The sequence below is a fragment of the Lepisosteus oculatus genome, chromosome 9, assembly GCF_040954835.1.
Source record: "Lepisosteus oculatus isolate fLepOcu1 chromosome 9, fLepOcu1.hap2, whole genome shotgun sequence".
Taxonomy (NCBI): Eukaryota; Metazoa; Chordata; class Actinopteri; order Semionotiformes; family Lepisosteidae; genus Lepisosteus; species Lepisosteus oculatus.
The window spans coordinates 47041585-47064811 of NC_090704.1; the positions used below are offsets into that span (position 1 = coordinate 47041585).

General features: G+C 56.3%; 2 protein-coding genes across 3 annotated transcripts; both read left to right on the forward strand.

Moving 5' to 3' along the window:
- Nucleotides 1-6608: 6608 nt before the first annotated feature.
- p4hb (prolyl 4-hydroxylase, beta polypeptide) lies at nucleotides 6609-18481 on the forward strand. Its single transcript, XM_015356497.2, has 11 exons — nucleotides 6609-6975; nucleotides 8893-9099; nucleotides 10416-10549; nucleotides 10940-11077; nucleotides 13536-13640; nucleotides 13793-13918; nucleotides 14046-14246; nucleotides 14432-14552; nucleotides 15367-15548; nucleotides 15885-15983; nucleotides 17172-18481. The coding sequence occupies exons 1-11, from the start codon at nucleotides 6831-6833 to the stop codon at nucleotides 17250-17252; spliced, it is 1539 nt and encodes a 512-aa protein (XP_015211983.2). The 5' UTR covers nucleotides 6609-6830; the 3' UTR covers nucleotides 17253-18481.
- A 490-nt stretch (nucleotides 18482-18971) lies between these two features.
- Nucleotides 18972-22349, forward strand: ppp1r27b (protein phosphatase 1, regulatory subunit 27b). 2 transcript variants are annotated; one of them, XM_069194677.1, is made up of 3 exons: nucleotides 18972-19784; nucleotides 20181-20367; nucleotides 20866-22349. In XM_069194677.1, exons 1-3 carry the CDS (start codon nucleotides 19601-19603, stop codon nucleotides 20987-20989), a joined length of 495 nt encoding a protein of 164 aa, XP_069050778.1. In that variant the 5' UTR covers nucleotides 18972-19600; the 3' UTR covers nucleotides 20990-22349. The 2 variants fall into 2 exon arrangements, with proteins under 2 accessions (XP_069050778.1, XP_006635570.2); XM_006635507.3 differs by having other exon boundaries at nucleotides 19082-19784; nucleotides 20217-20367.
- The last annotated feature ends 878 nt before the right edge of the window (nucleotides 22350-23227 follow it).

The following is a 23227-nucleotide window of genomic DNA, read 5'->3' on the forward strand; positions in this document are numbered from 1 at the left end:
CCTTCCTCGTGCGAGCTGGGTCTCACAGCGGTGCTCTCTCCCTCTCTCCCTCGTGCGGGAGCTCCGGGCTCGGCCCTCGGCGGCGGGCATTCCCGGAGGAGCTGTACGTGTCCACGCTGGACTTACTCGGCTGGCTGCTGGATTCCATCTCCTCGCCCTGATTTTGTGTGGCCCCGATTGCCTTAAAAAAGAGCAGCGGAGAGCACGATGGTGCTGCTGGAGAACAGGGCGCAGTCAGCAGAGCCCGGGTGAGAACGCGGCCCCTGCCTGCGCTGGGGTTTGCCTTGCCCATGCTGTGCACCTCTCTCCGTCTCCGGGGGGGGACCGCAGGTGTCCTGCGGGCTCTGTAGTGTGCCGTCTGGCTCCACCTGGTGGCCGTGGGTGTTCCTGCAGCTTGTGGTGTTGTCAGTGCCTTCTGCTCCCACTGTGGTGCTGCTGCCTGGCAGTGCAGGGGAGGCAGTCCATGGCGCGGTCTGCTTGTTGGTTTCCATCCCGAATTAACCTCAGGTGTGGCCGAGCCCGCTGTGCCGGTAGACTGCGCTGGGCCGGATTGGAAACACCCACTGGCGTTAGACTTCTGTTTTCCAGTTACATTCCCTGTTTTTCCTTAAATATATGAAGACCCCTGTCCACTCTGGTCGTGGGGAGCTTGTTTCTCAAACCAGCTGCTGGTGGGGGAGTTGGATGCGTTTACTGCCCCTCCTGGTGCGGATGAGTGACAGACGTCTGCCTGGAGGAACAGCAGCGGGGCAGGAGACCGCACCGTGCCAAAGCGCCCCCTGCAGGGAGGGAGCAGGTCCTGATTCTCTTGCAGGCTCTCCTCCGTCCCTGTGCCTTATTCCCAGCTGCAGGGGTCAGACATCAGCCCGGTTCAGGGCCCTGGGCTTTGAGGCTCCTCACAGTGAGCCGGCTGCTGCCCGTGTCTGCAGGAAGACTGCGGTGTCGGTCCTGACCGCGTGCGCGGGTGGGGCCGTGGGCGGGCAGGGGGACAGAGGGAAGGCGGCCGTGCCCCCCCGCTGGAGCGGAGTGACGAAGGGTGTGTGCGTGCGCCAGGGCAGGAGCTCCCGGGCTGCCCGGTGTGTCGGGAGAAACAGTGTTAAATTTCCTGAGGGGCTGCGTCCTCACAGTATTCCTGCGAGACCGTCCGAGCCGAGCTCTGGCAGAAGAGGCCCCTGTCCCTAGCCTTGGCAAGAAGGCCAGTGATTGGCTGGGGCCAGGGGACAGGAGAGCACAGGGACCAATCAAGTGCAGGCTCTTTGCTGTGTAACTTTCTTTGCCTCTTACATACTCATTTGTTTTCCACACAATGATTTATAATTTTAGTTTTTTTTTAATGGTTTGTTATTTTTGTTTTTGTGTGCTGTTTCTCTGTGATGCCAGGAGATTATGACAAAAGTTCTGAATGTTGACTGAACTTGACCACCTGTCAACAATAAAGAGCTCAGACTGGAGACACTACCGAGGGCTCTGTGCTGCTCCTTCAGGGCTGGGGGAGTCCTGCACGTGGCGAGGAGGGGGGTCCTGTGCGGTCTTTGAGTGGTGAAGGGTGAGTGTTTCTGTGAGGATAACATGTTCCGTTTCAGCTGGTAAGAGTGTGTATGGAGTGAATATGTCAGGGGACGGCGGGAGTCCAGGATCAGAACTTCCTTTACAGAGGAGTGTGATCCTGTGGCAGAGTGAGGCTGGTTTCGGGGGGGCGTGGTCAGAGAGCTGTGCTTCGGGGAGTGTGACTGGTGAGGCAGGGGCGTGGCATGGGGAATCGTGCATCATGGGGGCTAGGTGGTCTGGGGAGCCGTGTGTCGGGGTGTGGCTGGTAAGTCAGGGGGCGTGCTTTGATAAGTGAAAATGTTCAATTCAAGATTTATTGTCCAATCTGCGGAAATTAGTTTTTCCACAAATTGATATCCTTTTCCCACAAGGATAATCATCATAATAATATTCCTTACACTTATATAGCACTTTTTATCAGGACACTCCACTCAAAGCGCTGTACAGGTAATGGGGATCCCCTCAAACACCACCAGTGTGCAGCCCCGCCTGGATGATGCGCCAGTCCGCTCCCCACACACCAGCTCTCAGCGGGGAGGAGAGCAGAGTGATGGAGCCAGTTCAGAGAGGGGGTTATTAGGAGGGCATGACTGGTAAAGGCCAGGGGGAAATATGGCCAGGACACCAGGGTTACACCCCTACTGTTTTAGAGAAATGCTCTGGGATTGTTAACGACCACAGATAGTCAGGACCTAGGTTTTACGTCTCATCCAAAGGACGGTGCCTTTTTACAGTTTAGTTTCCCAATCACTATACTGGGGCATTAGGACCCACGCAAACTGCTGGCCCCACTAACACCTCTTCCAGCTGCAGCCTTAGTTGTCCCTGGGGTCTCCCATCCAGGTACTGACCAGGCTCACGCAGTGTGCTGCTGGTTGTGAGTTGTAGAGTGATAAAGCTATTGGATATCAGGATGTTGCTGTTCTGTTTTGAAGACGCTGCGTTTCCCTAAATAGCCACAAGATGGCAGCAGGTGTCTGACCCAAGGCCCTGAGAAAGCCGACGTGCGGGGCATCACGCTCGGACTGCGCGCCGCGTTCGCTTGGATTGTTGAAGAGACACATCACAGCTGTCGCGTCATGAAAAAAAAGCCTCTGAAGTATTTTAAGAGGCCTGTTGCTCTTTACAGCACTTGCCATCAACCCCTCTGTGTGTGAAACAATGCTGATGCAACACAACGTTTCTGTTATGCAGTGGAGAACAGTGATTCCAAACAGGTTAGAAAATGAGCTCAGCCGTCGCTGCCTGCACAGGGCCGCAATACAACACCAGCCGTCGGCCCAGGGAAGAGTCCTGCGCTCCAGGATTTCAGCAGCACTATCCTCGGAGCAGAGAGCACAGGAAACGCACTTCCTGCAGGGAGTTTCCACTTCTGCAGGCGAAGGCCAGTGGGGGTGTGGGCTGGCCTGCCAGGCGTGTTGAACCTGAAGCTCCGACTCTCTCACAAACCCCGAGATCAATCAGCCACAGACGACCCGCCGGCCCGCACACCTCTCTCGCCTTCCAGCACGCGGGGGGGTGGGGGGGCCGGGCGGGCCCAGGGGGGCAGGAGTGGGTATGGGGCCGGGCTGAGTCCGTCCAGAACCACACTGCAGTAGAGCAGGCCCCGATTCCGGCTTCCTGCTGCCACTGTCTCTGAGGAGGGGAGAGATCAGGGAGAAAGCAGGCGAGAGGGAGGGGCTCTGCAGCAGCTGTACCTCCTGCCTGATCTCATCCAACAGCAAACCAGAAGGAAGCCCCTTCCGGGCTTGTTCACACTTTTGGAGGAGCAAGTAGTTTTTTTTTTTAAGCGGTTTTGGCCTCTCCCTTCCACTAACTGATGATAAACCTTTAGGCAAATCCGAGGAGATCGTTTCCCTGTGCTATCAATTCCTGTGAGTGATTCTCATCATGCAAAGTGGAGATGATTTGCATTGAAGCTGTTTTTGTGTGAAGCTAATCTTCGCCTGGAATCGGGTGTGTGTCTTGTGTGCGAGGGTGTTATCGGAGCCTATTTTAAATTCCACTGTAATGCTAAATAACGAACACAAATCGCCAGTAATCGCCGTCAGCACAGGTTACTTCAGTGCCTCTGCAGTTGAGCTCCTGCGCCCCTGACTGCTCACTCCGCTCCCAGGACAGCCTGCGCTGGGGATGGGAGGAGGAGGCCGTGTTCCTATAGCAACCCCATTCCTGCCCACTTCCCTCTCCCAGCGCCGTGACATCGTCGTGGGCAGTCGATAAGGAGCCGAGCGAGGATAGCGCGCGGATGTCCGCTCCTCTGGCGTGAGGGGCGTGGCGCCAAGCTCCCGGAGAAGAAGGACAGGGGGCAGCCGGGCCGATGGATCCTCTCTCCAGAGACACGCCTGCCAACCTGCCTGGGTCTTGAAACACGAAAAGTGCGACAAACCACTCGCTGGGTTTCAGCAACAACCCCCAGTGAGGACAGGGTGGAGGACAGAAATTCCTAGAGACAGAGGTGGGAGGCAGAGAGGGATGGACATAGGTGCCAGTCTTATCTGCCGCTGGCACAGATAACCCAGCCAGGCAGGAGGCCTGTCCTGTGCTGACAAGTCATCGCCAGCTGGCCAATCAGACTCTGTCCTATCAGGAAGTTCAACAACACTTCCTTTAAACCTGGGCTGGGACACAACTCACACACCCCCTGAACAGGCACACAGGCACACGTGAAATGTGACACATCCTGCTTTTGTGTGTGTGTGTGTGTGTGTGTGTGTGTGTGTTGCGGGGGAGGGGCTGTTGCGGGACCTTTCTCAGCGTGTCTTCAGTCACTCTGAAGAAGAGGCTGAAACACCAACACCACCTCCTCACTGGTAAACACACAGCAGCTACACAAAGAGCCCGACTGTCCAAACACACCTGAACATGCAGGAGCTCTGAGCTGTGTTGTTTTTGTCTGCTGTTTTACATTTCCTTCACGTTAGTTCAGGAGGCCGGTCTCTGCGTGGGGCAGTGGCCAGTCCAGTCCTGGCTCACGAGTCAAGTCACAGAGAGGCACCACTGCCCACCACACAGGAGTCGAGAACCAGTCCAGCACAGACGGCTCCATTCCTTTACAAAAGGCAGGGAATTGTCCAGGCCCACACAGTCAGGGAGAGTCCCCACTGTGGTTCGGAGCTGGGGAAACGCTCAGAAACCTGGTGACCCCCAGAGCTGCTCGATCGAATGTTGTGTGTTGTGTGTGTGAGGTGACAGCTCGGCTAACCCAGCAGCTCTCTGCTCCCCGGAGGGAGTGGAGACTTCAGCCCAGCCTGAGTCGGTGTACCTGTGCGACAGGCAGAGCGGAGACACGCCCACTGCCGGCTCAGCCAGCGGGCGGGAGGCCATGGCGCTGTGGACTTCGCCCACCGCCGTCCACGTTCTCTAGTTCTGCGCCGGGCAGCCGAGGAGCGGCCAGGAGCCCGCTGGGGCCGTCCCGAGCGGAGCGGACTCGCAGGTGTGCGGCCCACCTGTGACCGCTTCCCCAGAGGAGACCTCGGCCACGCTGACGTGTCACCCAGGAAGTTCTGTTTACACAAGTGACTGAACAGTCGCTCTGTACACATCCTGAACACACAGGCCCCAGCTGACACACACTGCTGCACAGCCCGCAACTCTACACACTGCACTGACACACAATCCTATTAACACTACACACTACACTGACATGCACAGACACACAACCCTGTTAACACTGCACTGACACACACAAACAACTCTGTTAACACTACACCCTACCCTGTTAACACTACACACTGCACTGACACACAACCCTATTAACACTACACACTGCACTGACACACAACCCTATTAACAAAACACTGCACTGACACACAGCCCTGTGAACACAACACAGTGCACTAACACACAACCCTATTGACACTATACACCTGCACTGACACACAAAGACACACAATTGATAACACAGCACACTGCACTGACACAGACACGCAACCCTATTGACACTACACATTACATTGACAAAACGCTGTCAACACTATACACTGCACTGACACACAACCTTAACACTGCACTAACACACAACCCTATTGACACTACACACTGCACTGACACACAAAGACACAATCATTACCACAGCACACTGCACTGACACACACAGACACGCAATCCTATTGACACTACACATTGCATTGACAAAACCCTGTCAACACTACACCCTGCACTGACACACACAGACACGCAATCCTATTGACACTACACATTGCATTGACAAAACCCTGTCAACACAACAGCACACTCCACTGACACATACAGCCCTATTAACACTACACACTGCACTGACACACAGAGACACACAACCCTGTTAACAGCGCACACTGCACTGACACAGACACGCAACCCTATTGACACTACACATTGCACTGACACAACCCTATCAACACTACACACTACACTGACACAACCCTGTCAACACTGCACACTGCACTGACACACACAGGCACACAGCCCTGTGAAATGGTCTTGGTGTAATTGGTAGGCTGTTATGAAAAATGAAGTTCAAGTAGGGAGCTGCGTCAGCATGCAGTCTGCTGTGGAGCCTTCTTCGGATTCTCTTTTCACCTGGAATAAACCTTTACTCTTTCCCCTGTTATTAATCATTTTTAGTATTCTTTGGATTTCTAACGTGCTTTGCATATTAAGTACTTTACAGAAAATCATCAGGCCCTCGAGATGCCTTCAGTGCTCCTATTACGCGCAGCACTCATGCCTCGTCTGTGCCAAATATTGTTAAAGTTACTGTTTAACTTTGTCTTTGCTCAGCCTGGGGCCTGGTTTCAGTGTCTGCTTTCGTAAACACCCGGATGAAATACTCCAACAACACGTCAGCCATTTTGGTTCAATACTTTTATCGCTGAGACATTCTACTTTATTTTTACGATAATTTATTCCCCCCACCACCATCTCCGAGAAATAGTAATGTTGGCTCTTTGTACGTGCCGAACAGCATAAACACACTCATGCGAGCCCGCAGCGGCCCCGCCCCACCCCGACCCACAGCGGCTCAGTCCGCCCCGGCCGGGGTTTCACTTCCAGGTGGCGCCGCCTGCGGTCCAGTCACATTTCAACACGAACAGCATCCAGCCTGATAAAAGCGCCTGCGCGCTGCGCCCAGCCTCTCTGGTTCCTGCGCTCAGTGCCACGTTAGTCGCGGCAGACACAAACACAGGCGCGTCTCGGCACGGTTTCCCTGCTGCACACCCGCACCACAGCCAGCCCCCACACAGGCCCAGGACCCGCCGCTCTGCGTGATCCCCAGCCGGCCCTGCGAGACGGACGCCAGGATGCCCGGCCTGCTGCTGCTGCTGCTGTGCGCGCTGGCCGCGGCCGGCACAGCCCACATCGCCGAGGAGGACGACGTGCTGGTGCTGAAGAAGGAGAACTTCGAAGAGGCGCTGAAGGCGCACCCCAACATGCTGGTGGAGTTCTGTGAGTACCCCCGGACTGCCTGGGGAGCGAGAGAGGGGAGAGCTCAGCTCGGGGGGGTACCCCCCCCCCCCGTACATGAAGCTACTGCAGCGCCACGGACGGGGGCGACCCGAGTGGCCACCCCACGGTGTCCGGAGGAGAGCTCGGTGGGGGCGCCGGTGGTGGGTCCCGGTACTTAGCGGCCGTGCGGGGTCGCTTGTACTCGATGTAGCTGTGATCCACGCAAAAAAACAAAAGCAGAGTTCGCTGACGTGGATCAACTTCCTTTTCTCAACTTGTGAAAGTCTGGCGGTTATGTTGGAGCCGTCACCTCGGGCGCTAATCCAGCCCGTGACTCCCCGAGAGCTACCGGCGTTACAGTGGGCTCCCAGCCGTGGCGAGGCGTGAGCGTGGGTGGGCCGTGCGCGAATGGCCCGCAGCCGTGGCCGGGCGAGGCGTGAGCAGCGGTCCAGCAGGACGCAGTTAGGGAGCGCGTTGACTTGAACTGTCGGCTAATGAGCCGAGAGCGACGCTTTGCATGTCGCGTCTGGATGTGCCCTGGAGAGGACTGCGCTGTGCGCACGGACGGCTTTGCGCGCCTGCGGCTCTGCGGTTTCCTACCCGGGAGCTCGACGAGACGGAAAGTTTTTTTTCGGTTTCGACTGCGCGGCTGAAAGGAAACTAATTTCTCGGGTCTCCCTTCCTCCCGCCGTGCCGCTCCATTTTGCGGGGGTCAGGGGGTGCGAGCCATCGCGGATGGAGTTGAACTTGGGGGGGTTGAGTGACGGCCGGGCTGTCCAGTCCACGAGTGGCCCGGTCTGGCTCGTCCAATCAGCGGAGGGAGGAGGTCTCTCGGGGGCGGGTGGACCTGGTAGGTTGACGTGTACTTGAGAGACCTGGACCAGTAGCTTTAACCCAAATCTCAGCAGAAGTCCAAGAAAAGCCCACCTTTCTGGGTTTCTGCATAAAACCCATCTTCACTTTGCACGCTGGCTCTACAGGGGCCTTTTGAGGGATGATATGCTTGTACATGAGAACATTTAACTGGTGCCCTCATGAGAGAAATGTGTTTCACGAAGCTAGTCTTTCAGTATTAAATGTGGCTGAAGCATCATTTATTTTCACCAGCTCAGTGTCTGTTTTGCTTTATTATGTAGAGGAATTGTACAGCTTTGTCTGTCAGCTCAAACGTGGCAGGAGTGTGAGAGTCTGGGGCTGTCAGGTGGGGCGGTAGCCCGTGGTTTCATAAAGTCACCTGTTGTAGCCCGGCCAGTACAAAGGCTACAGGTTGTGCCGGCTGTATGACACTCTGCGCTTGAACCCCCAGCAGCAGCTGGGCGGTGCTGTCAGAGTGAGGAAGAGAGGCACTCCGGGCTCTCCTGAAGCACAGCGGCCTCTTCCTCGCCATCCGTAGGGGCTGTGCTGGAGTATGCATCGGCACGCTGAGGGGTGGGAGAAGTCTCGGGCAGCTCGTGGTGGAAGGGCTTGTGAACAGCAGAGCTGCTCTAGTGGGGCTCATCTGCCTCAGGCCTGCTTTGGGGTTTTCTGCAAGAAGTCTGTTTGTGGGTGCAGCAGGGTAAAAGTATCCCAGACTCCCGTCTCCACGATGGTCTCGCGCTGCGGGAGCCCAGTCTGACGAACCTGGGTGACCCCAGCATCACTGGGTTTCAGGATAAGGGGGGAGGTTACCTATAGGGGTCACAATGTGCATCTTCCACTAATTGTGACTGAGGGGCTGCTTCTGTGAAAGTTATCGCTGTGCTGAGTCGCTACGGGGGAAGGGATGTGCTCAGTAAATCCTGCTGGGTGTTTGAATTGGTGAAGGCTGAAATCGTTGGGCTGTCACGTGCTGGGGACTGAACCCTGAAACCGTTCTCAAACATCTGGCTATGATGCCCTTCCGCCCCCGATGTTGCCTGACCCGTCTCTCTCTTCCAGATGCCCCCTGGTGTGGGCACTGCAAGGCGCTGGCACCAGAGTACGCCAAGGCAGCGGGCATGCTCAAGGCCACCGACTCGGACATCCGGCTGGCCAAAGTGGATGCCACAGAGGAGACGGAGCTGGCGCAGGAATTCGGAGTGCGGGGCTACCCTACGATCAAGTTCTTCAAGGGGGGAGACAAGAGCTCTCCTAAGGAGTACTCAGGTGAGGCTGGCGGGCGGATTGCCTCGTGCGCGTGGAGCTGGCGGGGGAGGGCGGGCCTGCACGTGCAGATCTCGGCCCGTCTGACAGACAGGCTCAGCACTTCCTGCTCTGACTGCCGGGGTGGCGATGCCGAGCTGTCTGCGTATTTGACACTAGAAGCGCTGTACGGAGCGCGGTGTTTGCTGCAGCACCTGTTTGGCTGCTTTGGTGAGAGTGCAGTGGAGTCTGTATTAACTTCCTCCCGGCTCGTGTTGAGCAGTTCTCCTGTTCCGCTGCAGTTCCTGGGCCAGAAGCCCCAGCGAGAGGCCTTGTGCTCATACCCCTGAGCGACTGTTCTCCTGGTTCCTGTGCAGGGCTGGCAGCTCCAAGCCCGGTGGGGTCAAGAGCCCTCGCAGCTTGCCAGGGCAGGGGAGTCGGGTTAAGCTGAGCTCGTGCTGGGCTCTCGGGGTGTAAGAGCGAGGAGAGAGGAGCTGGGGTGCTTAAGGGCAGCTGCTACATGATGCAAACGGCAGCAGGGAGGCTGGTTGGAGCTCTGAAGCTGTTTTTGTAGGCTGTCGCTGTGGTGCTTGCAAATAACATTGAGGCTAAAGTAATAAGGTGTTTTGATCTTGGTGTGGAGCTGCTTGCCCTGACTCGGAAGATGAGCCTGCTGTGCCCCTGGCTATCCTCTCTCTCCCGGGAAGGGGGGGAGGCTGTGGGCAAGGCAGGCCAGGAACAAAACAAGGCGCTCGGATGCAGGTGGGGGCTCTTGCTGCCTCACCACAGCGCGTCTCCCCCAGTGTGTGTTGCACAAGTCCGGGCTGTGGACGCCTGGCAGCCCTTCAGGGGCCCGGGTGTTTGTGTCTGGGCCGCCCAGCGTAGATGCATGCAGTGCCACGTGCTCGTGCTGCTCCTGGGGGGGGGTGGGGAAGAATGTGCCTCCAGCACCCAGCCACCTAGCCAGCCAGCCTGAGTTGGGCTGAGGGTTCGCCTGACCGCAGGCAGGACCGGGCAGTTCTTGCCCGCCGGCCGCTGGTTTCCCAGCAGGTGTGACTGCTCCTGTCCCAGCCTGGTGTTGACGTGAGCTGCGGCGCCGGAGCCGTGGAGTTCTGTGCCCTGAGGGCGGAACTTGGATCCAGTGCAAAAGACTGTTAACAGCTGTAAGGAGATGATGGCGGGAGCGAGCAGGGCCCTTGTGCAGATGGATCGAAGTCTCCAGAGTCCCCGCTGTTCCACGGCCAACAGTGCTGGCTGGGGATATCTCCCCGTGAGGTCTGACTCGCCCGTCCACGTCGGTGCTGTACTTTAACCCCTCCCCCCCCCCTCCCCCGGTGCAGCTGGCAGGCAGGCTGACGACATCGTGGCCTGGCTGAAGAAACGTACTGGCCCTGCGGCCACCTCCCTGACCGAGGTCACAGAGGCCGAGACGCTCATCGCAGACAATGAGGTCGTGGTCATCGGCTTCTTCAAGGTGAGGGGAACCGGCAGGGCTCGGGGGGAGTCACCCTTCACTTGTGAGCAGGAGGCTCAGGTGTGACGTGACAGGCTCTGCAGGGGCTGCACTGGGCAGTGCTGTGGACCTGCAACTTTCTGCCACCTCCTCCACTCTCTGGGAGGACACTACTCTGCTCTTGGGTCTGTATGACATGTTAGTAGCCAGCAGCAGAGCAGAAAATGAAATCCTCTCTATCGGTCACTTCAGTGGTAGAAGCAGGTTTACTTTCACTTTAAAAAGTGCAGGTTCACCTTAAACACTCCAGTTGAAGTATTTGAATAATCAGAAACACCTCTGGTGTCAAAGCTGCTTAAATGTGTTTATTTTAAATGAGCCAGTTGGGAATTTGGCCTTCCTCTCTTCCAGGATGCTGAGTCGGATGATGCCAAGACATTCCTGAAGGCTGCAGAGGCTGTGGATGACATTCCTTTCGGCATCACCTCCTCGGATGCCCTCTATGCCAAGTTCGAGGTGTCCAAGGACAGCGTGGTCCTGTTTAAGAAGGTGAGAGGTGGGGTCAGGGCCCGTCAGCTCTCGCTCTCACTGGCTTGCAGGATCTTTTGAATTCGGGGTTAAATCCCAGTTTATTTTGGCGTTATGAGTGGGTGTCCTGCCCGTCTCTCCCCTGCGACAGGTAGGGTCTGTTTGTGGGCAGCAGTCTCCAGCAGGGGGCGGTTTGCAGCTCGTTCTGACTTGTTGAAACACGTGGCTGTGTGTTCCAGTTAACGCTGTTGACCCCAGGGCTGGCCTCCCTGCTGGGGATGTTGCTTTCCCCAGGCGGGGTGGCAGTGTGCCGAAATCCCATTTTGAATATCCAGCTGAGTTTGTTGGATGAATACTTTAGATGTTCAGTCTTTGCACTAAACCCTCGTACACAGCACAGCTTCCTCGGGTTCACACCAAAGTTTCCGGCTTTCTTGTGTTCGCTCATGAGAAGGGCACATCCAGTTCTGGTTTTCCTGCCCGATCTCCCGCTCTCCCTGGGAGCTGCCCGCTGAGCTCTGAGCGCCATGTGGGAGTGGTGGAGCAGTGCCCTACTGGCTAGGGCTCCAGTCCTCCAGGGCACGCTGTGCTAGTTCCTGTGCCCTTCTGGTCAGCGGGCCAGCCTAGCGAGGGTACCCTGCTGGCACTGGTGCTCTGCGCTGTGATTCCTGCCTGAGCTGAGCTGCGAAGTCTGGACCTTGAGGACTGACTTGGCAGTAACCTGAGCACACTGGGCTGCTCGGTTTCCTTCGAGGGCGAGCTTCCAAGGTGAGGGCCCAGTGAGCCACGCAAATCGCATGGCCCTCCTTGCTAGATTGGTGAAGGCTGCGGAGGGCTCTATGCAGGCTGTCTTCCTGTCCGAGCGCAGTGCCGCCGGTCTGCTCCTACATCAGCTAGACCTTGTTCCGGAGTGCGGTCTGGCTGTGAGCGAGGAGGCAGGGTGCTTGTCCTTGGCGTGCTGCGGTATCGGTGTTCAGAGCTGCGTCTCTGCTGTGTTGGCAGTTTCCGACGGCAGCGTGTCGCAAGGTGTGTGACTGTGGGCTCAGGCGTTCTTCTCCGGGCTCCTCTCTGGTCAGAGGCGGTGAGCAGCTGCAGGACTCCTGGAGGCTGTCCGAGATTGCTCTGGAGTCACAATGCCAGCCAGAGCTGGACGGTTTCTGGCATCTCAGTTTGATTTACGTAACTGCAACATTTCTTCTAGAAGCTTCCAGTTGGCAGCCTTGTGACTGAAGATCACAGCGATCCAAGATTCCAGGATTGCCCGGAATAGGTCGGGGAGGGGGGGGGATATTCGGAAGCTACATCAAGGCTGCTGTTATATAATAAGTCTCTGGCGGTGATCAAATAGAACTGCCAAGACGGGAACCTCGTTAATCCGGGGCTGGAGTCTGCGATGCCCTGGCCGGTTTAGGGAGGCCGGCTTCTGTTTCCTCATCCCTCAAGAGCCCTGGACACCGAGCATCTCCCCGAGCCTCAGGGTGATGAGAGCATTGCCCTTCTGAGCCGCAGGTCTGGGGCAAGGCCTCTGTGAATCCGCTGGCTAGCCTGGCTGGCCTCTTGCAGGCCGGGTGTGGACTCGAGACCGCAGGCTTGGTTCTCCGCTCTGCCTTTGTGCTGCCTTTTTGGAGTTCCCCAGTCGCTGCTTGTAACCAGTTTGCAGCCTGACTGTTGCATGCAGCCATTTTAACTTCAGTCTGAGGGATCTCCCAGGTTTAAGGTTTAATCGTGGTTAGTTGAAACCCCCTCTGGGCTCAGGGCAGACCTCTGCAAGGCTGGGTTCAAGTTGGCCGAACGCTCATACAGAGGGTGCTGTGAACCTTTGACTTCCTGCCACACTGCCTCTGGGATTCCTCTCGGCTGCGTCTGCCCTCCTGGCGCAGGGCGATCGATGATCACCTGCCCCATCTTTATATTTCTGGGTCAGGGTGGAGGGTTGGCACCCGAGGCCCTGGTCTCCTGTACCTCTGGCCCTGCCCTGCCGCGGCCGCAGTGTTTGTAGGCTTGTCACCTTCTGGCTGCCCTGCTCCTCTGCCCTCTGGACACATTCCTGCCTCCTGGCCAGCCCTTCCTCCCTCTTGCCTTCTGTGTCGGCAGTGCTGGAGCGTTGATCGACACCTTTGTTCTCATTCCTTAGAGCCCTCGCCCCGTGGTGGGGTGTATTTATAAACTGTGGAGCTCCTGGGGAGAGATCACAGCTGTGACGTTCCTGATCTGCGGGCTGCAGAGGTGTGCATTAGTGTTCAGTGATGCCATTCTGGGAGAAAATCTGCAGCTGTAATAGATACTCAGCAGTAACTTCCTCTCCTCTGATCGTGGGTTAGTTGAGTTTTGAAGCATTTCCAGGCTGCAAGTTAAATGACAAATTCTTCTTGCATCCCACATCGAGATCCGGCTCTCAGATCGAGAGTTTGCTTTATCGTGAGTTCTGTCAGGCTGTGAAGAAGAGCTGCTGTATTCACCTGCGCTTGTGTTCCTGCAGTTCGACGAGGGCCGCAATGCCTTCGAGGGCGACGTCACCAAGGAGAGCCTCCTGAGCTTCATCAAGGCCAACCAGCTGCCCATGGTCATCGAGTTCACGGAGCAGGTGAGCCTGCTGCACACCTGGAGCTTGGAGCATGTCGTGCTGCCTGCCTCTGGCCGCTGACCATGCCAGGAGAAATGCCTGATGGAATAAAATCAGCTTTTAGGCTCTGGGAGTTCATGCTTTGTTTTAACCTCTCCCTCTTATTCCTGCAGACTGCCCCCAAGATCTTTGGAGGGGAGATCAAGTCCCACATCCTGTTGTTTGTCCCTAAAACAGCTTCAGACTTCCAGAACAAGATGGACAACTTCAAAAAGGCAGCTCGGGACTTCAAGGGCAAGGTGAGGTACTCGGAGCTGGTCTACAGGCTGAAAGGAAATCATAGCCTTATCTTCAGAGTTCTGAAGGAGCTGCCCTTAGCACAGTGTTTCTCAAACAAGACCGCCTCTGCTTTCTCTTCCTCTCCAGATCCTCTTTATCTTCATTGACAGTGATCTGGATGACAACCAGCGCATCCTGGAGTTCTTCGGGCTGAAGAAGGAGGAGTGCCCGGCTATCCGTCTCATCACGCTGGAGGACGAGATGACCAAGTACAAGCCTGAGAGCTCCGAAATCACAGCTGACAACATCAGCGCCTTCTGCACGCTGTTCTTGGAGGGCAAGCTGAAGGTAGGGGTGGCGCGATATCCAGCAGAGCGGAGCTCTCGGACCCTGTGGTCCTGCAGAATTCAAAGCTCTACAGGTGTCCAGTGCAGCCAGTTTCCACACTGAATTTACTATTGCGCAGGCCACTGCACTGCAGCGGCCAGACATCTTCAGTGTGGTGGAGACTAATAGTTTGTCACCCATTGCAGCCTCATCTAATGAGCCAGGACATCCCTGAGGACTGGGACAAGAGCCCTGTCAAGGTCCTGGTTGGGAAGAACTTCGAAGAAGTTGCTTTTGATCCCAGCAAGAATGTGTTCATCGAATTCTGTGAGTAATACCGTTTGCTTTCCTACTGTCCTGTGGCTCCAGGTTCCTTTGTACATATCCAGTGGTTTTCACTTTTCAGTGTGTTGTCTGAAGTTACTGCAAGAGCTTTCTTACGGATCCTAGTACCCCACGGGAGCTTCTCAAGCTGTCAGTGGCACCCTGCATTACTGGGTCTTTCTGCGCTTGTCCAGGCCTGGGGTGCGGCCCTGCCCCCCGGTGTTGATGTGGGGGCATCTGGCTTTGGCCACACCTGTCAGTGCTCTCTGCTGCAGCAAGTGGCAAGCAGCCAGCCTTATTCTGGGAATATCGGCTACCCTTCGCCGTCTGACGCAAAGGCACCTGCTGCTGGGCTCTCCTCGTGGCCTTGAAGCGGGTTGCTGGAGAACAGAGCCGGGCTGTTTGTCTCGTTCCCGGGTGTGAAGGGTTGGTGCTGAATCAGCCTGAAGCTGCTGAAATTCAGGAGTGGGAAAGGCAGGACTGTGGTTGGTTTCAGCCCTTTAGGATCCTTTGCTTTGGGCTGTAGACCTTGCAAGTGCTCGCTCTGGTGGCCCAAGTATCGCTTCTGGATGTCAGTGGTACAAGGCTCAGGCCCAGCTTGGACTTTCCTACTGTCCTGCTGCCCTGGACTCTGCAGCTCCAGGTGTTATTCAACTTCTGGCCTCATATACAAACCCCTGCTGGGTAACCGCAGCACAGCTGCCTGACTTCCGATGTTGAAGGAATGTTTTACGGAGAGCAGAGCAGTCCGGCAGCTGTGTGAAGTTCTGATTGTGACGCGGTCGCGCCTCTTCTGCCCTGCCCCCCTGTCTGACAGATGCCCCCTGGTGTGGGCACTGCAAGCAGCTGGCGCCCATCTGGGACAAGCTGGGCGAGAAGTACAAGGACAGCGACAGCATCGTGGTGGCCAAGATGGACTCCACCGCTAACGAGATCGAGGCTGTGAAGGTGCACAGCTTCCCCACGCTCAAGTTCTTCCCCGCCGGCGACGAGCGCAAGGTGAGCGACCCAGAGTGGTGCTGGTCTTCACTGGGCTTCTTTTAACAGCTGTAAAATGGGGTGATGGGTAGAGTGTGGCTCTATTTGCGTCCTGTGGAAGCCTGTTCTAAAGCCGGCGCAGGTCCTCGCTGGAGTTATGCGAGTCGGCTGATTAAGAGCCGCCCTGTCATGACCCAGACTGGAACTTGCTCATTTTGGCGGCAGTCCTGTCTTTGTTGGACTTCGTACAGCAGTAAGGAGTCCGTAGCATGACGTTCCAGGCTGGTTTTGGGTTGTTCGCGTGGGCTTGCGTGCGGTCGCCATCGCCGTGGCTCTGACTGCCCTGCTGCCCTGCAGGTGATCGACTACAATGGCGAGAGGACGCTGGAGGGCTTCGCCCGGTTCCTGGAGAGTGGGGGCAAGGAGGGCGGTGCGCCGGTCGGGGACGACGACGAGGTGAGTGGCGCCTGCGTGCAGCGGGGGGCTGTCCGGCCTGCCTCTGTTGCACCCCGTTTTTTTTTTTTTGAACCAGGGCTTGTTGGGCTGCCCTCCCTTGAAAACAAGCCCAGCATGTGAAGTGGGTTGTCTGCTGTTCTAAGGGAAAAGCTCGTTGAATCTCGTCTGTGTTGCTGACTGCAGGAGTGAGGTCGGGCTCCAGGCCGGGGGGCTGTGCAAACCCGGGGGTGTGTGCGTGTGGGCCTGCTGCAGACCCCTCCCCACTGTGAATGCCACAGGAGCAGTGTTGCCCTTGGCGACTAGGCCAAACAAACATGACCCCCCCGGCTGACCCTAGAAAAGGTCACCCTGAGGGCAGTGGCCTGCGCGTCTCTGCCTCCCCTCCACTGCCGCGCTCCAGTTTCATGCTCTCATTTCAAGTCAGAGGCTCTTGAAGGCCTGTTACCAGTCTGCATTTATCTGTGACTTTGAAAGTCTCGTCATGCAGATTGAGACTCCAGCAGGTGCTCTGTCTGGGACGTCTCCGTTTGCAGGGCTGTGCTCTCCCGCAGGCTGGTCACACCCGAGTCCTGCGGGGGGGATTGAGCAGACCGGAGTGGGAACAGCTCTCGGAGCTGCTCTGAGAGCTTGGGAACTCGCGCTGTTAATGCAACAGCAGGGCTGAGATCAGGAACGGTTGTCAGTGAGGCTGCGTGTTGGTGTTGAAGGAGTTGAAACACTCCAGTGGGATTCCCTCCATGTCCCGGGAGCTGGTCTCCCTTGGGCAGGCTTCATGGCGGCGTTCTGACCTGGGTGTAAAAGCTGGCCTGACCCTGTTGTGCTGGACGAGCCCGAGCTGACCGCTCGGCGTGCGCGGGCGAAGGGGAGCGGTGTCCAAGCCCTGGCGAATCCAGAGCAGACCGGCTCAGCCCGTTTCTTAGAAGTCTAATTCTAGAGGCCGAGCAGCGGGTAATCACAGCTGCAGCTGTCCCTGCTGTTTGCCGCCAGCTCCTGGAGGCTCAGCACACTGCAGACACTCGCAGTCTCCTGCAGAAAGCCAGAGCTTCGACCTGCCCTGAGCACGGACTGTACTGGGGTGGATAAGCTGTCGGAGTCTGCAGGATGGACCTGCGTGTGCAGGGGTGTGGAGCTCCGGGTCCTCTCCTCTGGCTGACCTGCGTGTGCTCTCTCTCTCTCTCTCTCCTCCAGGACCTGGAGGATGCGGATCTCCCCGAGGAGGAGGGAGACGACGACTCTGATGGGGAAGAGGGGGGCCACGACGAGTTGTAGAGGTCCCTGCGAAGCTGCCCCCTCCCCTCCAATGTCCTGCGCACACTAACCTTCATATCGATCTGCTCTGCCCGCCAGCGCCTGCAGGACACCCCGGCCCAGACGGACGCCCCGCTCTCCGGCTGGGGGCTCAGCACTGATTCGGCACCAGGGGGCTGGCAACTCTTCCTCAGTGATTGGAGAAGGACTGTGTGGTTTTTTTACACCCCTCTGTCCCCACACATCTCTGCTGAGGTGTTGAATGATACTGTGTATATATATATTTTAAGGCCGTTGGCACGGTTTTCTTTTCTGGTTTCATTTTTTCCCAATAGGTGACTAAAACTAGATTTAATTTTTAACTACACTTCATGTGTATCTTTTTTGTTTTGTTCTTCCTCAGACGCCTTCAGGAAGTCTAGGTCTTTTGTTTTAAGCCGCTCTGGTGTTGCCTATGCAGTCTTGTATGGAGGTGGAGCCGCTCGGAGTGTAAAAAGTTGGCTTTTTTTGTTCACAGCCGTGAAGACGTTCTCCCCTCCCTCTCTTCCTGCTGAGAGAAGACAGGGAGGTTCTCTTCACACCAGGGGGCTGTTTCCTCTTGTAATTATTAACGCCACACTGGTTTCCGTAGGTGAGGGTTCTGTTAGTGAAGTAGCCTTGTTTTGTGGGTGCGTGACTTTTCCTTTGTTTCTCCAGTCCTGTATGCAGTGCTCTCTCAGGTCGGTGCAGATCTGAGGGATCGACACATCCCCCCCCCCCCAGCGTGTGTTCTGCAGCCCAGCTACTGATTTTTAAGTTCTGATCATTTTTGTTTTGGGGTTCCTTCTTGTTCTCCTGTGTGTGGCCGGGCCCGACTGGGCCGCGGTTCTGCCTGCGTGCCGGCCCAGCAGGCCGCCGGACCCCTGGTCTGCAGTTCCGCTTGGCTGCGCTGCCAGCCTCTGCTTTGTTCTGGGTTTCTCAGCGGAAGAACCGCGAGGGCTGGAGTCCCGCTGAGACGCAGCCGCTGCCCTCTCCCCTGGTTCCGGTGTCGGGCTGCTCGGGCCGGGCCACCTGTCCCTGCCGGGGAGGGCTGTCATCCTCGCGGTCGCTCTCGTCAGAAGAGGGGTTGGGGGTTCGAATGTGATTTGAGGGTGGGAGGGGTGGGGGTTGAGTTGGGTGTCGGGGTTTTGAATTGGCAGTGTTTATAAAGAGGCATTCCATCACACTGAAGACTGAAAACAACTGGTGGCCAAATAAAGATTTAAAACCAAGACTGGGCTGAGTTTGCTTTTTGCCTCGTAGTGTCGCACCGGCTCTTCCGCTCTCTCTGTCTCTCGAGCAGCTGCCACTCTTTCTGCCTCTGCTCCTCTCCTCCAGGGTGGTACTCGCAGGTGTCGAACCTGCTCCAGCCCCGCCAGGGGAAAGGTCTGTGTGCTTGGGGTTGAGGGGATGTCTTGGGTCACTTGGGCCACGCTGCGGCGCTGTCCACCGGGTCCAGCAGCTCCCCAGGAAGTCGCCTGACCCTCCCCTGTCCTCGACGAGGCCCGGAGCACGCAGCAGCCACACGGATACGGCTCCGAGTGTCTCGGGGCCACGGAGAGTGGGCGCTCCTGGAGTGGGCTTCCTGAGCTCCGAGGCACGAGGGCTCCTACATCGTTACTCTCGTAACAAGCAGGTGGGCTGAAGGGCCTTGGGGGGGGGGGGGGGGAGTTGTTTTCCCGCTGCTTGCTGTTTACTTCCCCGAGGACAGTGGGTGGAAATGCCTGGATGTCCCGGCAGCGTTTCCTCGTGCTGTTGACAAGGAGCTGCTCTGTGCCCGGCGTGCGTGACCTGTAATGGATCTGCGGTCGGCGCGCTGGAAGGGCTCGGGCTGTGGGCAGGCCAGCTCGGCGGGATTGCAGCTGTAAGCGGAGAAGCTGAGGGAGGGGGCAACGTCCAGTGATCCTGCAGGCTGGGTCATTTGATCTATGAGGCGACAGCCCCTAAAATAGCCTCGGAGAGCGTATATAGGGACCCTGCCGCTCCCGCTGCGGGCGGCAGAGGAGGGAGAAACCGACTGAAGGAGCCAGAGACGTCATCGTCCAGCCAGAAGAAATTTCACTTCTGGCTTCCAGCTGCAAGAACAGAATTTTGCATTTAACTGAAGGAGTGAGTTAAAGTTGTTTTTTTTAATATCGAGATACAAGTAAGGGGATTATTTTTTGAGGTCAAGGGCTAGGACAAACATCTCTGAAGAGATTTGATTATATTTGCACCTGGAGGTCCTGCTTACAGGACACTGAATACTGAAGATCTCCTGTGCTGGTAGGATCCACAGCGCTTTTCCCAGGAAAGAAGACCCTGATCCTACAGGACTGAGCACTATTCCTGCTTGTCCGGCTGTGTCCAGGATGAAGTACTACTACCAGTGCCCCAGCTCACAGTACAGCCGCGCTGTTCCTGTGAAGCCTGTGCGCACCGTGCGATTCCCCAACGACATCGTGTTCCAGGACCACATCCGGCAGGGAGACCTGGAGCAGATCGGCCGGTTCATTCGTGCCCGGAAAGTCCAGCTGGACACCATCTACCTCTCTGGTGAGTGGGGCGCTGAGGTTGGCTGCAGCTTAAATCTTAAACACTCCTGGGGTCAGGACCCTGGAGCCTGGAGACGATCACTAAACCCCCATCATAACACGACACGTGCGCGGTGAAGCTCAGACCTGCTGTTCCTGGTCTGCTTGATTCAAACATTAAAAACCTTAAAGAAAAACTGAAGGAGGACATTGATCTGGAATATTTTGCAAACTGGGAGAAAAAAATAAAAATGACAATGACAATTCTTATATAAATAGGAGGGCTTTCCTCATTAGATATTAATAACACTGTTTTTTAAAGCACAAAACCATTCATTTTAGATTTCCGACCTGCATCAGATAAGTCTAGGTTAAAAGGAAAACTGAATGTGTTCTCTGTCTGAATGAATGTGTTAAGGTCAGTGGACCTGCCGGTCTCCGCTGTGTCCCACAGGAATGGCAGCGCTGCACGAGGCTGTCCTGTCGGGGAACCTGGAGTGCGTGAAGCTGCTGGTGAAATACGGTGCCGACATCCACCAGCGGGACGAGGAGGGCTGGACCCCACTGCACATCGCCTGCAGCGACGGGCACCCCTACATCGCCCGGTGAGACAGCAGGGTAGGACAGGCAACACTGTGAGGCCATACGGCACCAACTGTCCCAGCAGCCTTTGCAGTGCTGCTGTCTGCAGGCCTGGGCCTGAGATGTAGATCCAGGCCGAGGTCTTCCTCACACCTCGGAGATCAGTCGCGCTTTCAGGGCTTCTGGGGCTGTGGAGTGAACAGCACAGCTCTGCTGGTCAAGCAGGTCCACTGGGCCAAGGGGCTGTGTCTGACTGTCCATCTGTGCTGTAGGCTTTAAAAGATCCTATTACACTCTTCCCAGAAGCAGGACTGTTGACTAGTAACATAACACAATTCCAGGATGGAAAACAGGGAAAGACGTGTTTGCAAACACGTTGACTGTGTTCTCTGTTACCAGAGATTTCAGCTCTGCTGTGAGTCCGATTCAAAGCCCAAAGCCCAGAGTACTGTGACTGTCGTGCCTGAGCTTTCTGGCAGTAGCAGCACTGTGACGGGGGCTCTCGCTGTTGTCTTCCCCAGGTACCTGCTGTCTCTGGGTGCCAGTGTGGAGGCGGTGAATGAGAATGGTGAGAAGCCTGCTGATCTCATTGACCCCGACTGCAAGGAGCTGGTCACAGTCTTCAAGGGAATGGGCGTGGCCTGAACCTTGAGCTGTGATTGGACCGCACTGCTTCTCCTTGGCTGTCTTTCGCCACGGTGATGGAATTGATGGAGCTGCGGAACGTCCTTGCGCTGCCTTCACCCCGCTTCCCTATTGGAGGATTTGCAGGGGGGAGGTGGCCTTCTCCTATTGGTTGCCTCGCAGGGGGGAAGGCGGGAAACTAACTTTGTTGTGATAGGCTGACTCTCTTGTCTGTCACAGTGTGTGTGACTTGGTTGCTGGCTGCAAATGCAAAAGGAAAGAACTGCTTTGTGCCTTTTCCTTAATTCATATTAGAATTTTGAAAGAAATGGATTATGAGTATATTACAGTGATGCTCATGCTGTAGCCAACTGTTTCTATTTGCTCAATGAACAATTTAATTCCACTGGCTGTGCTAAACACTTTGCTGGACTCAGAACCTCAGCTGTATCGTTCTCTACCCAGAATCCGGAATCAGAACCTCAGCTGTGTCGTTTTCTACCCAGAATCCGGACTTTTGATGCAGCTGTGCTCCTTGATCGCTCAGCCCTGGAGATGCTTGTCATGTGATAATAGGACTGAAGGAATATCTGTGTGCAGCAGGCGCCCCCTGCTGGCTCCTTCATGTATTGCTCTCTTCAAGGCCTTTCCCATTACTTTATTAGCACTGCTCAACACACAGACACGTGCCACCCTCTCCTTCTGCAAGGCATTACTGGCAGAGGCTGGCTGGCTTTGTCATCGTCACGGCCAGTGAGCGATTGCACAGCAGCACGCCTGCACAAGCGCACAAGCGCACGACAGCGTGACAGCACTGTGGCGCGAGAGGAGGACCTGCAGCCCGTGCAGCATGACGCAGACTTGGGGAGAAACGTTCAAAGCGGAATAAAGGAAAGTCCTCAAAAGAAGTCTGTGGGGCCAACATGGGCCTCTTACAAGAAGCCTGCGCTGGACGATGGGTCATCCTGCCTCGGTGTTATGTGATGCACGCCGCTCCACGAATCCAGAGCACAGTGTCCTGCACCCCACAGGGACCCCCCCACAGGACCCCACCGCCTGCAGCCCTGTGTCCAGCTGCTGCTCTCCGAGGAGCAGTGTGCCTCCACTCCGCCAGACAGAGACTCCTTCCGGGCCTGGATCTGCGTGTTTGGGTGCTGCTGTTGTGCTGCTGTTGTGCTGCTGTTGTGCTGCTGTTGTGCTGCGTTGTGCTGTTCAGCAGTGATATCTCATGACGGTTGTGTTGTTTCTCCATTCCAGCCTGCTGTCCAAGTGAACTGTGTGACATATCCTGAAATTACAAACGTCCTCTGTCAAAGTCTTAATTTTTATTGAGAACTTCTGTTTAAAAAAATAAAGTTGTTTTTTATTACTAGAATTTAAATGAAGCCTATGATTTGTTTGTTTGATTTATATATATAGATAAATATGGAGGTTATTAACTGGAGTTCGGGAGGAATAAAAGCACAACTACCTCATCACTATCAAAATCAAACTAGATACATAAATACCATCAGACAAGGTACATATACTGAACTCGGACACCTCCCTTCTCACTCTTCTCCAGCCTCCCTCCTCCCCATCTCCACCTGCAGCTGCCCCTGGGGCACTCACTCCGACTGGGGTTCGAGCTCCTCTTCCTGCGGCCAGGAGGCTCCAAGCAGGTCAAGCCAAACTGTTCTCAACGAGCTTTCCAGGCACTCACTGAGCATTCAATACCTGGATGTTGTCCATATTTAAATATAGATTTGTTCAAATAGAATTGTTGACACTACACCCTGGACAGCACACCGGGCCCCCACTGGACACTAGGCCCTTGACAGCACACCGGGCCCCCACTGGACACTAGGCCCTTGACAGCACACCTGGCCCCCACTGGACACTACGCCCTGGACAGCACACCGGGCCCCCACTGGACACTAGGCCCTTGACAGCACACCTGGCCCCCACTGGACACTACGCCCTGGACAGCACACTGGGCCCCCACTGGACACTACGCCCTGGACAGCACACCGGGCCCCCACTGGACACTACGCCCTGGACAGCACACTGGGCCCCCACTGGACACTACGCCCTGGACAGCACACTGGGCCCCCACTGGACACTACGCCCTGGACAGCACACTGGGCCCCCACTGGACACTAGGCCCTTGACAGCACACCGGGCCCCCACTGGACACTACGCCCTGGACAGCACACTGGGCCCCCACTGGACACTAGGCCCTTGACAGCACACCGGGCCCCCACTGGACACTACGCCCTG

Excerpts from the sequence above, each read along its gene's own strand:
- ppp1r27b (XM_069194677.1), top strand. The coding sequence starts at position 19,601 with ATGAAGTACTACTACCAGTGCCCCAGCTCACAGTACAGCCGCGCTGTT. Across the intron at positions 19,785-20,180 it reads GGACACCATCTACCTCTCTG|GTCAGTGGACCTGCCGGTCT; the intron begins GTGAGTGGGGCG and ends GAATGTGTTAAG. Across the intron at positions 20,368-20,865 it reads GGGCACCCCTACATCGCCCG|GTACCTGCTGTCTCTGGGTG; the intron begins GTGAGACAGCAG and ends TGTCTTCCCCAG.
- p4hb (XM_015356497.2), top strand. The coding sequence starts at position 6,831 with ATGCCCGGCCTGCTGCTGCTGCTGCTGTGCGCGCTGGCCGCGGCCGGC. Across the intron at positions 14,247-14,431 it reads TCTTGGAGGGCAAGCTGAAG|CCTCATCTAATGAGCCAGGA; the intron begins GTAGGGGTGGCG and ends CACCCATTGCAG. Across the intron at positions 15,984-17,171 it reads CGGTCGGGGACGACGACGAG|GACCTGGAGGATGCGGATCT; the intron begins GTGAGTGGCGCC and ends TCTCTCCTCCAG.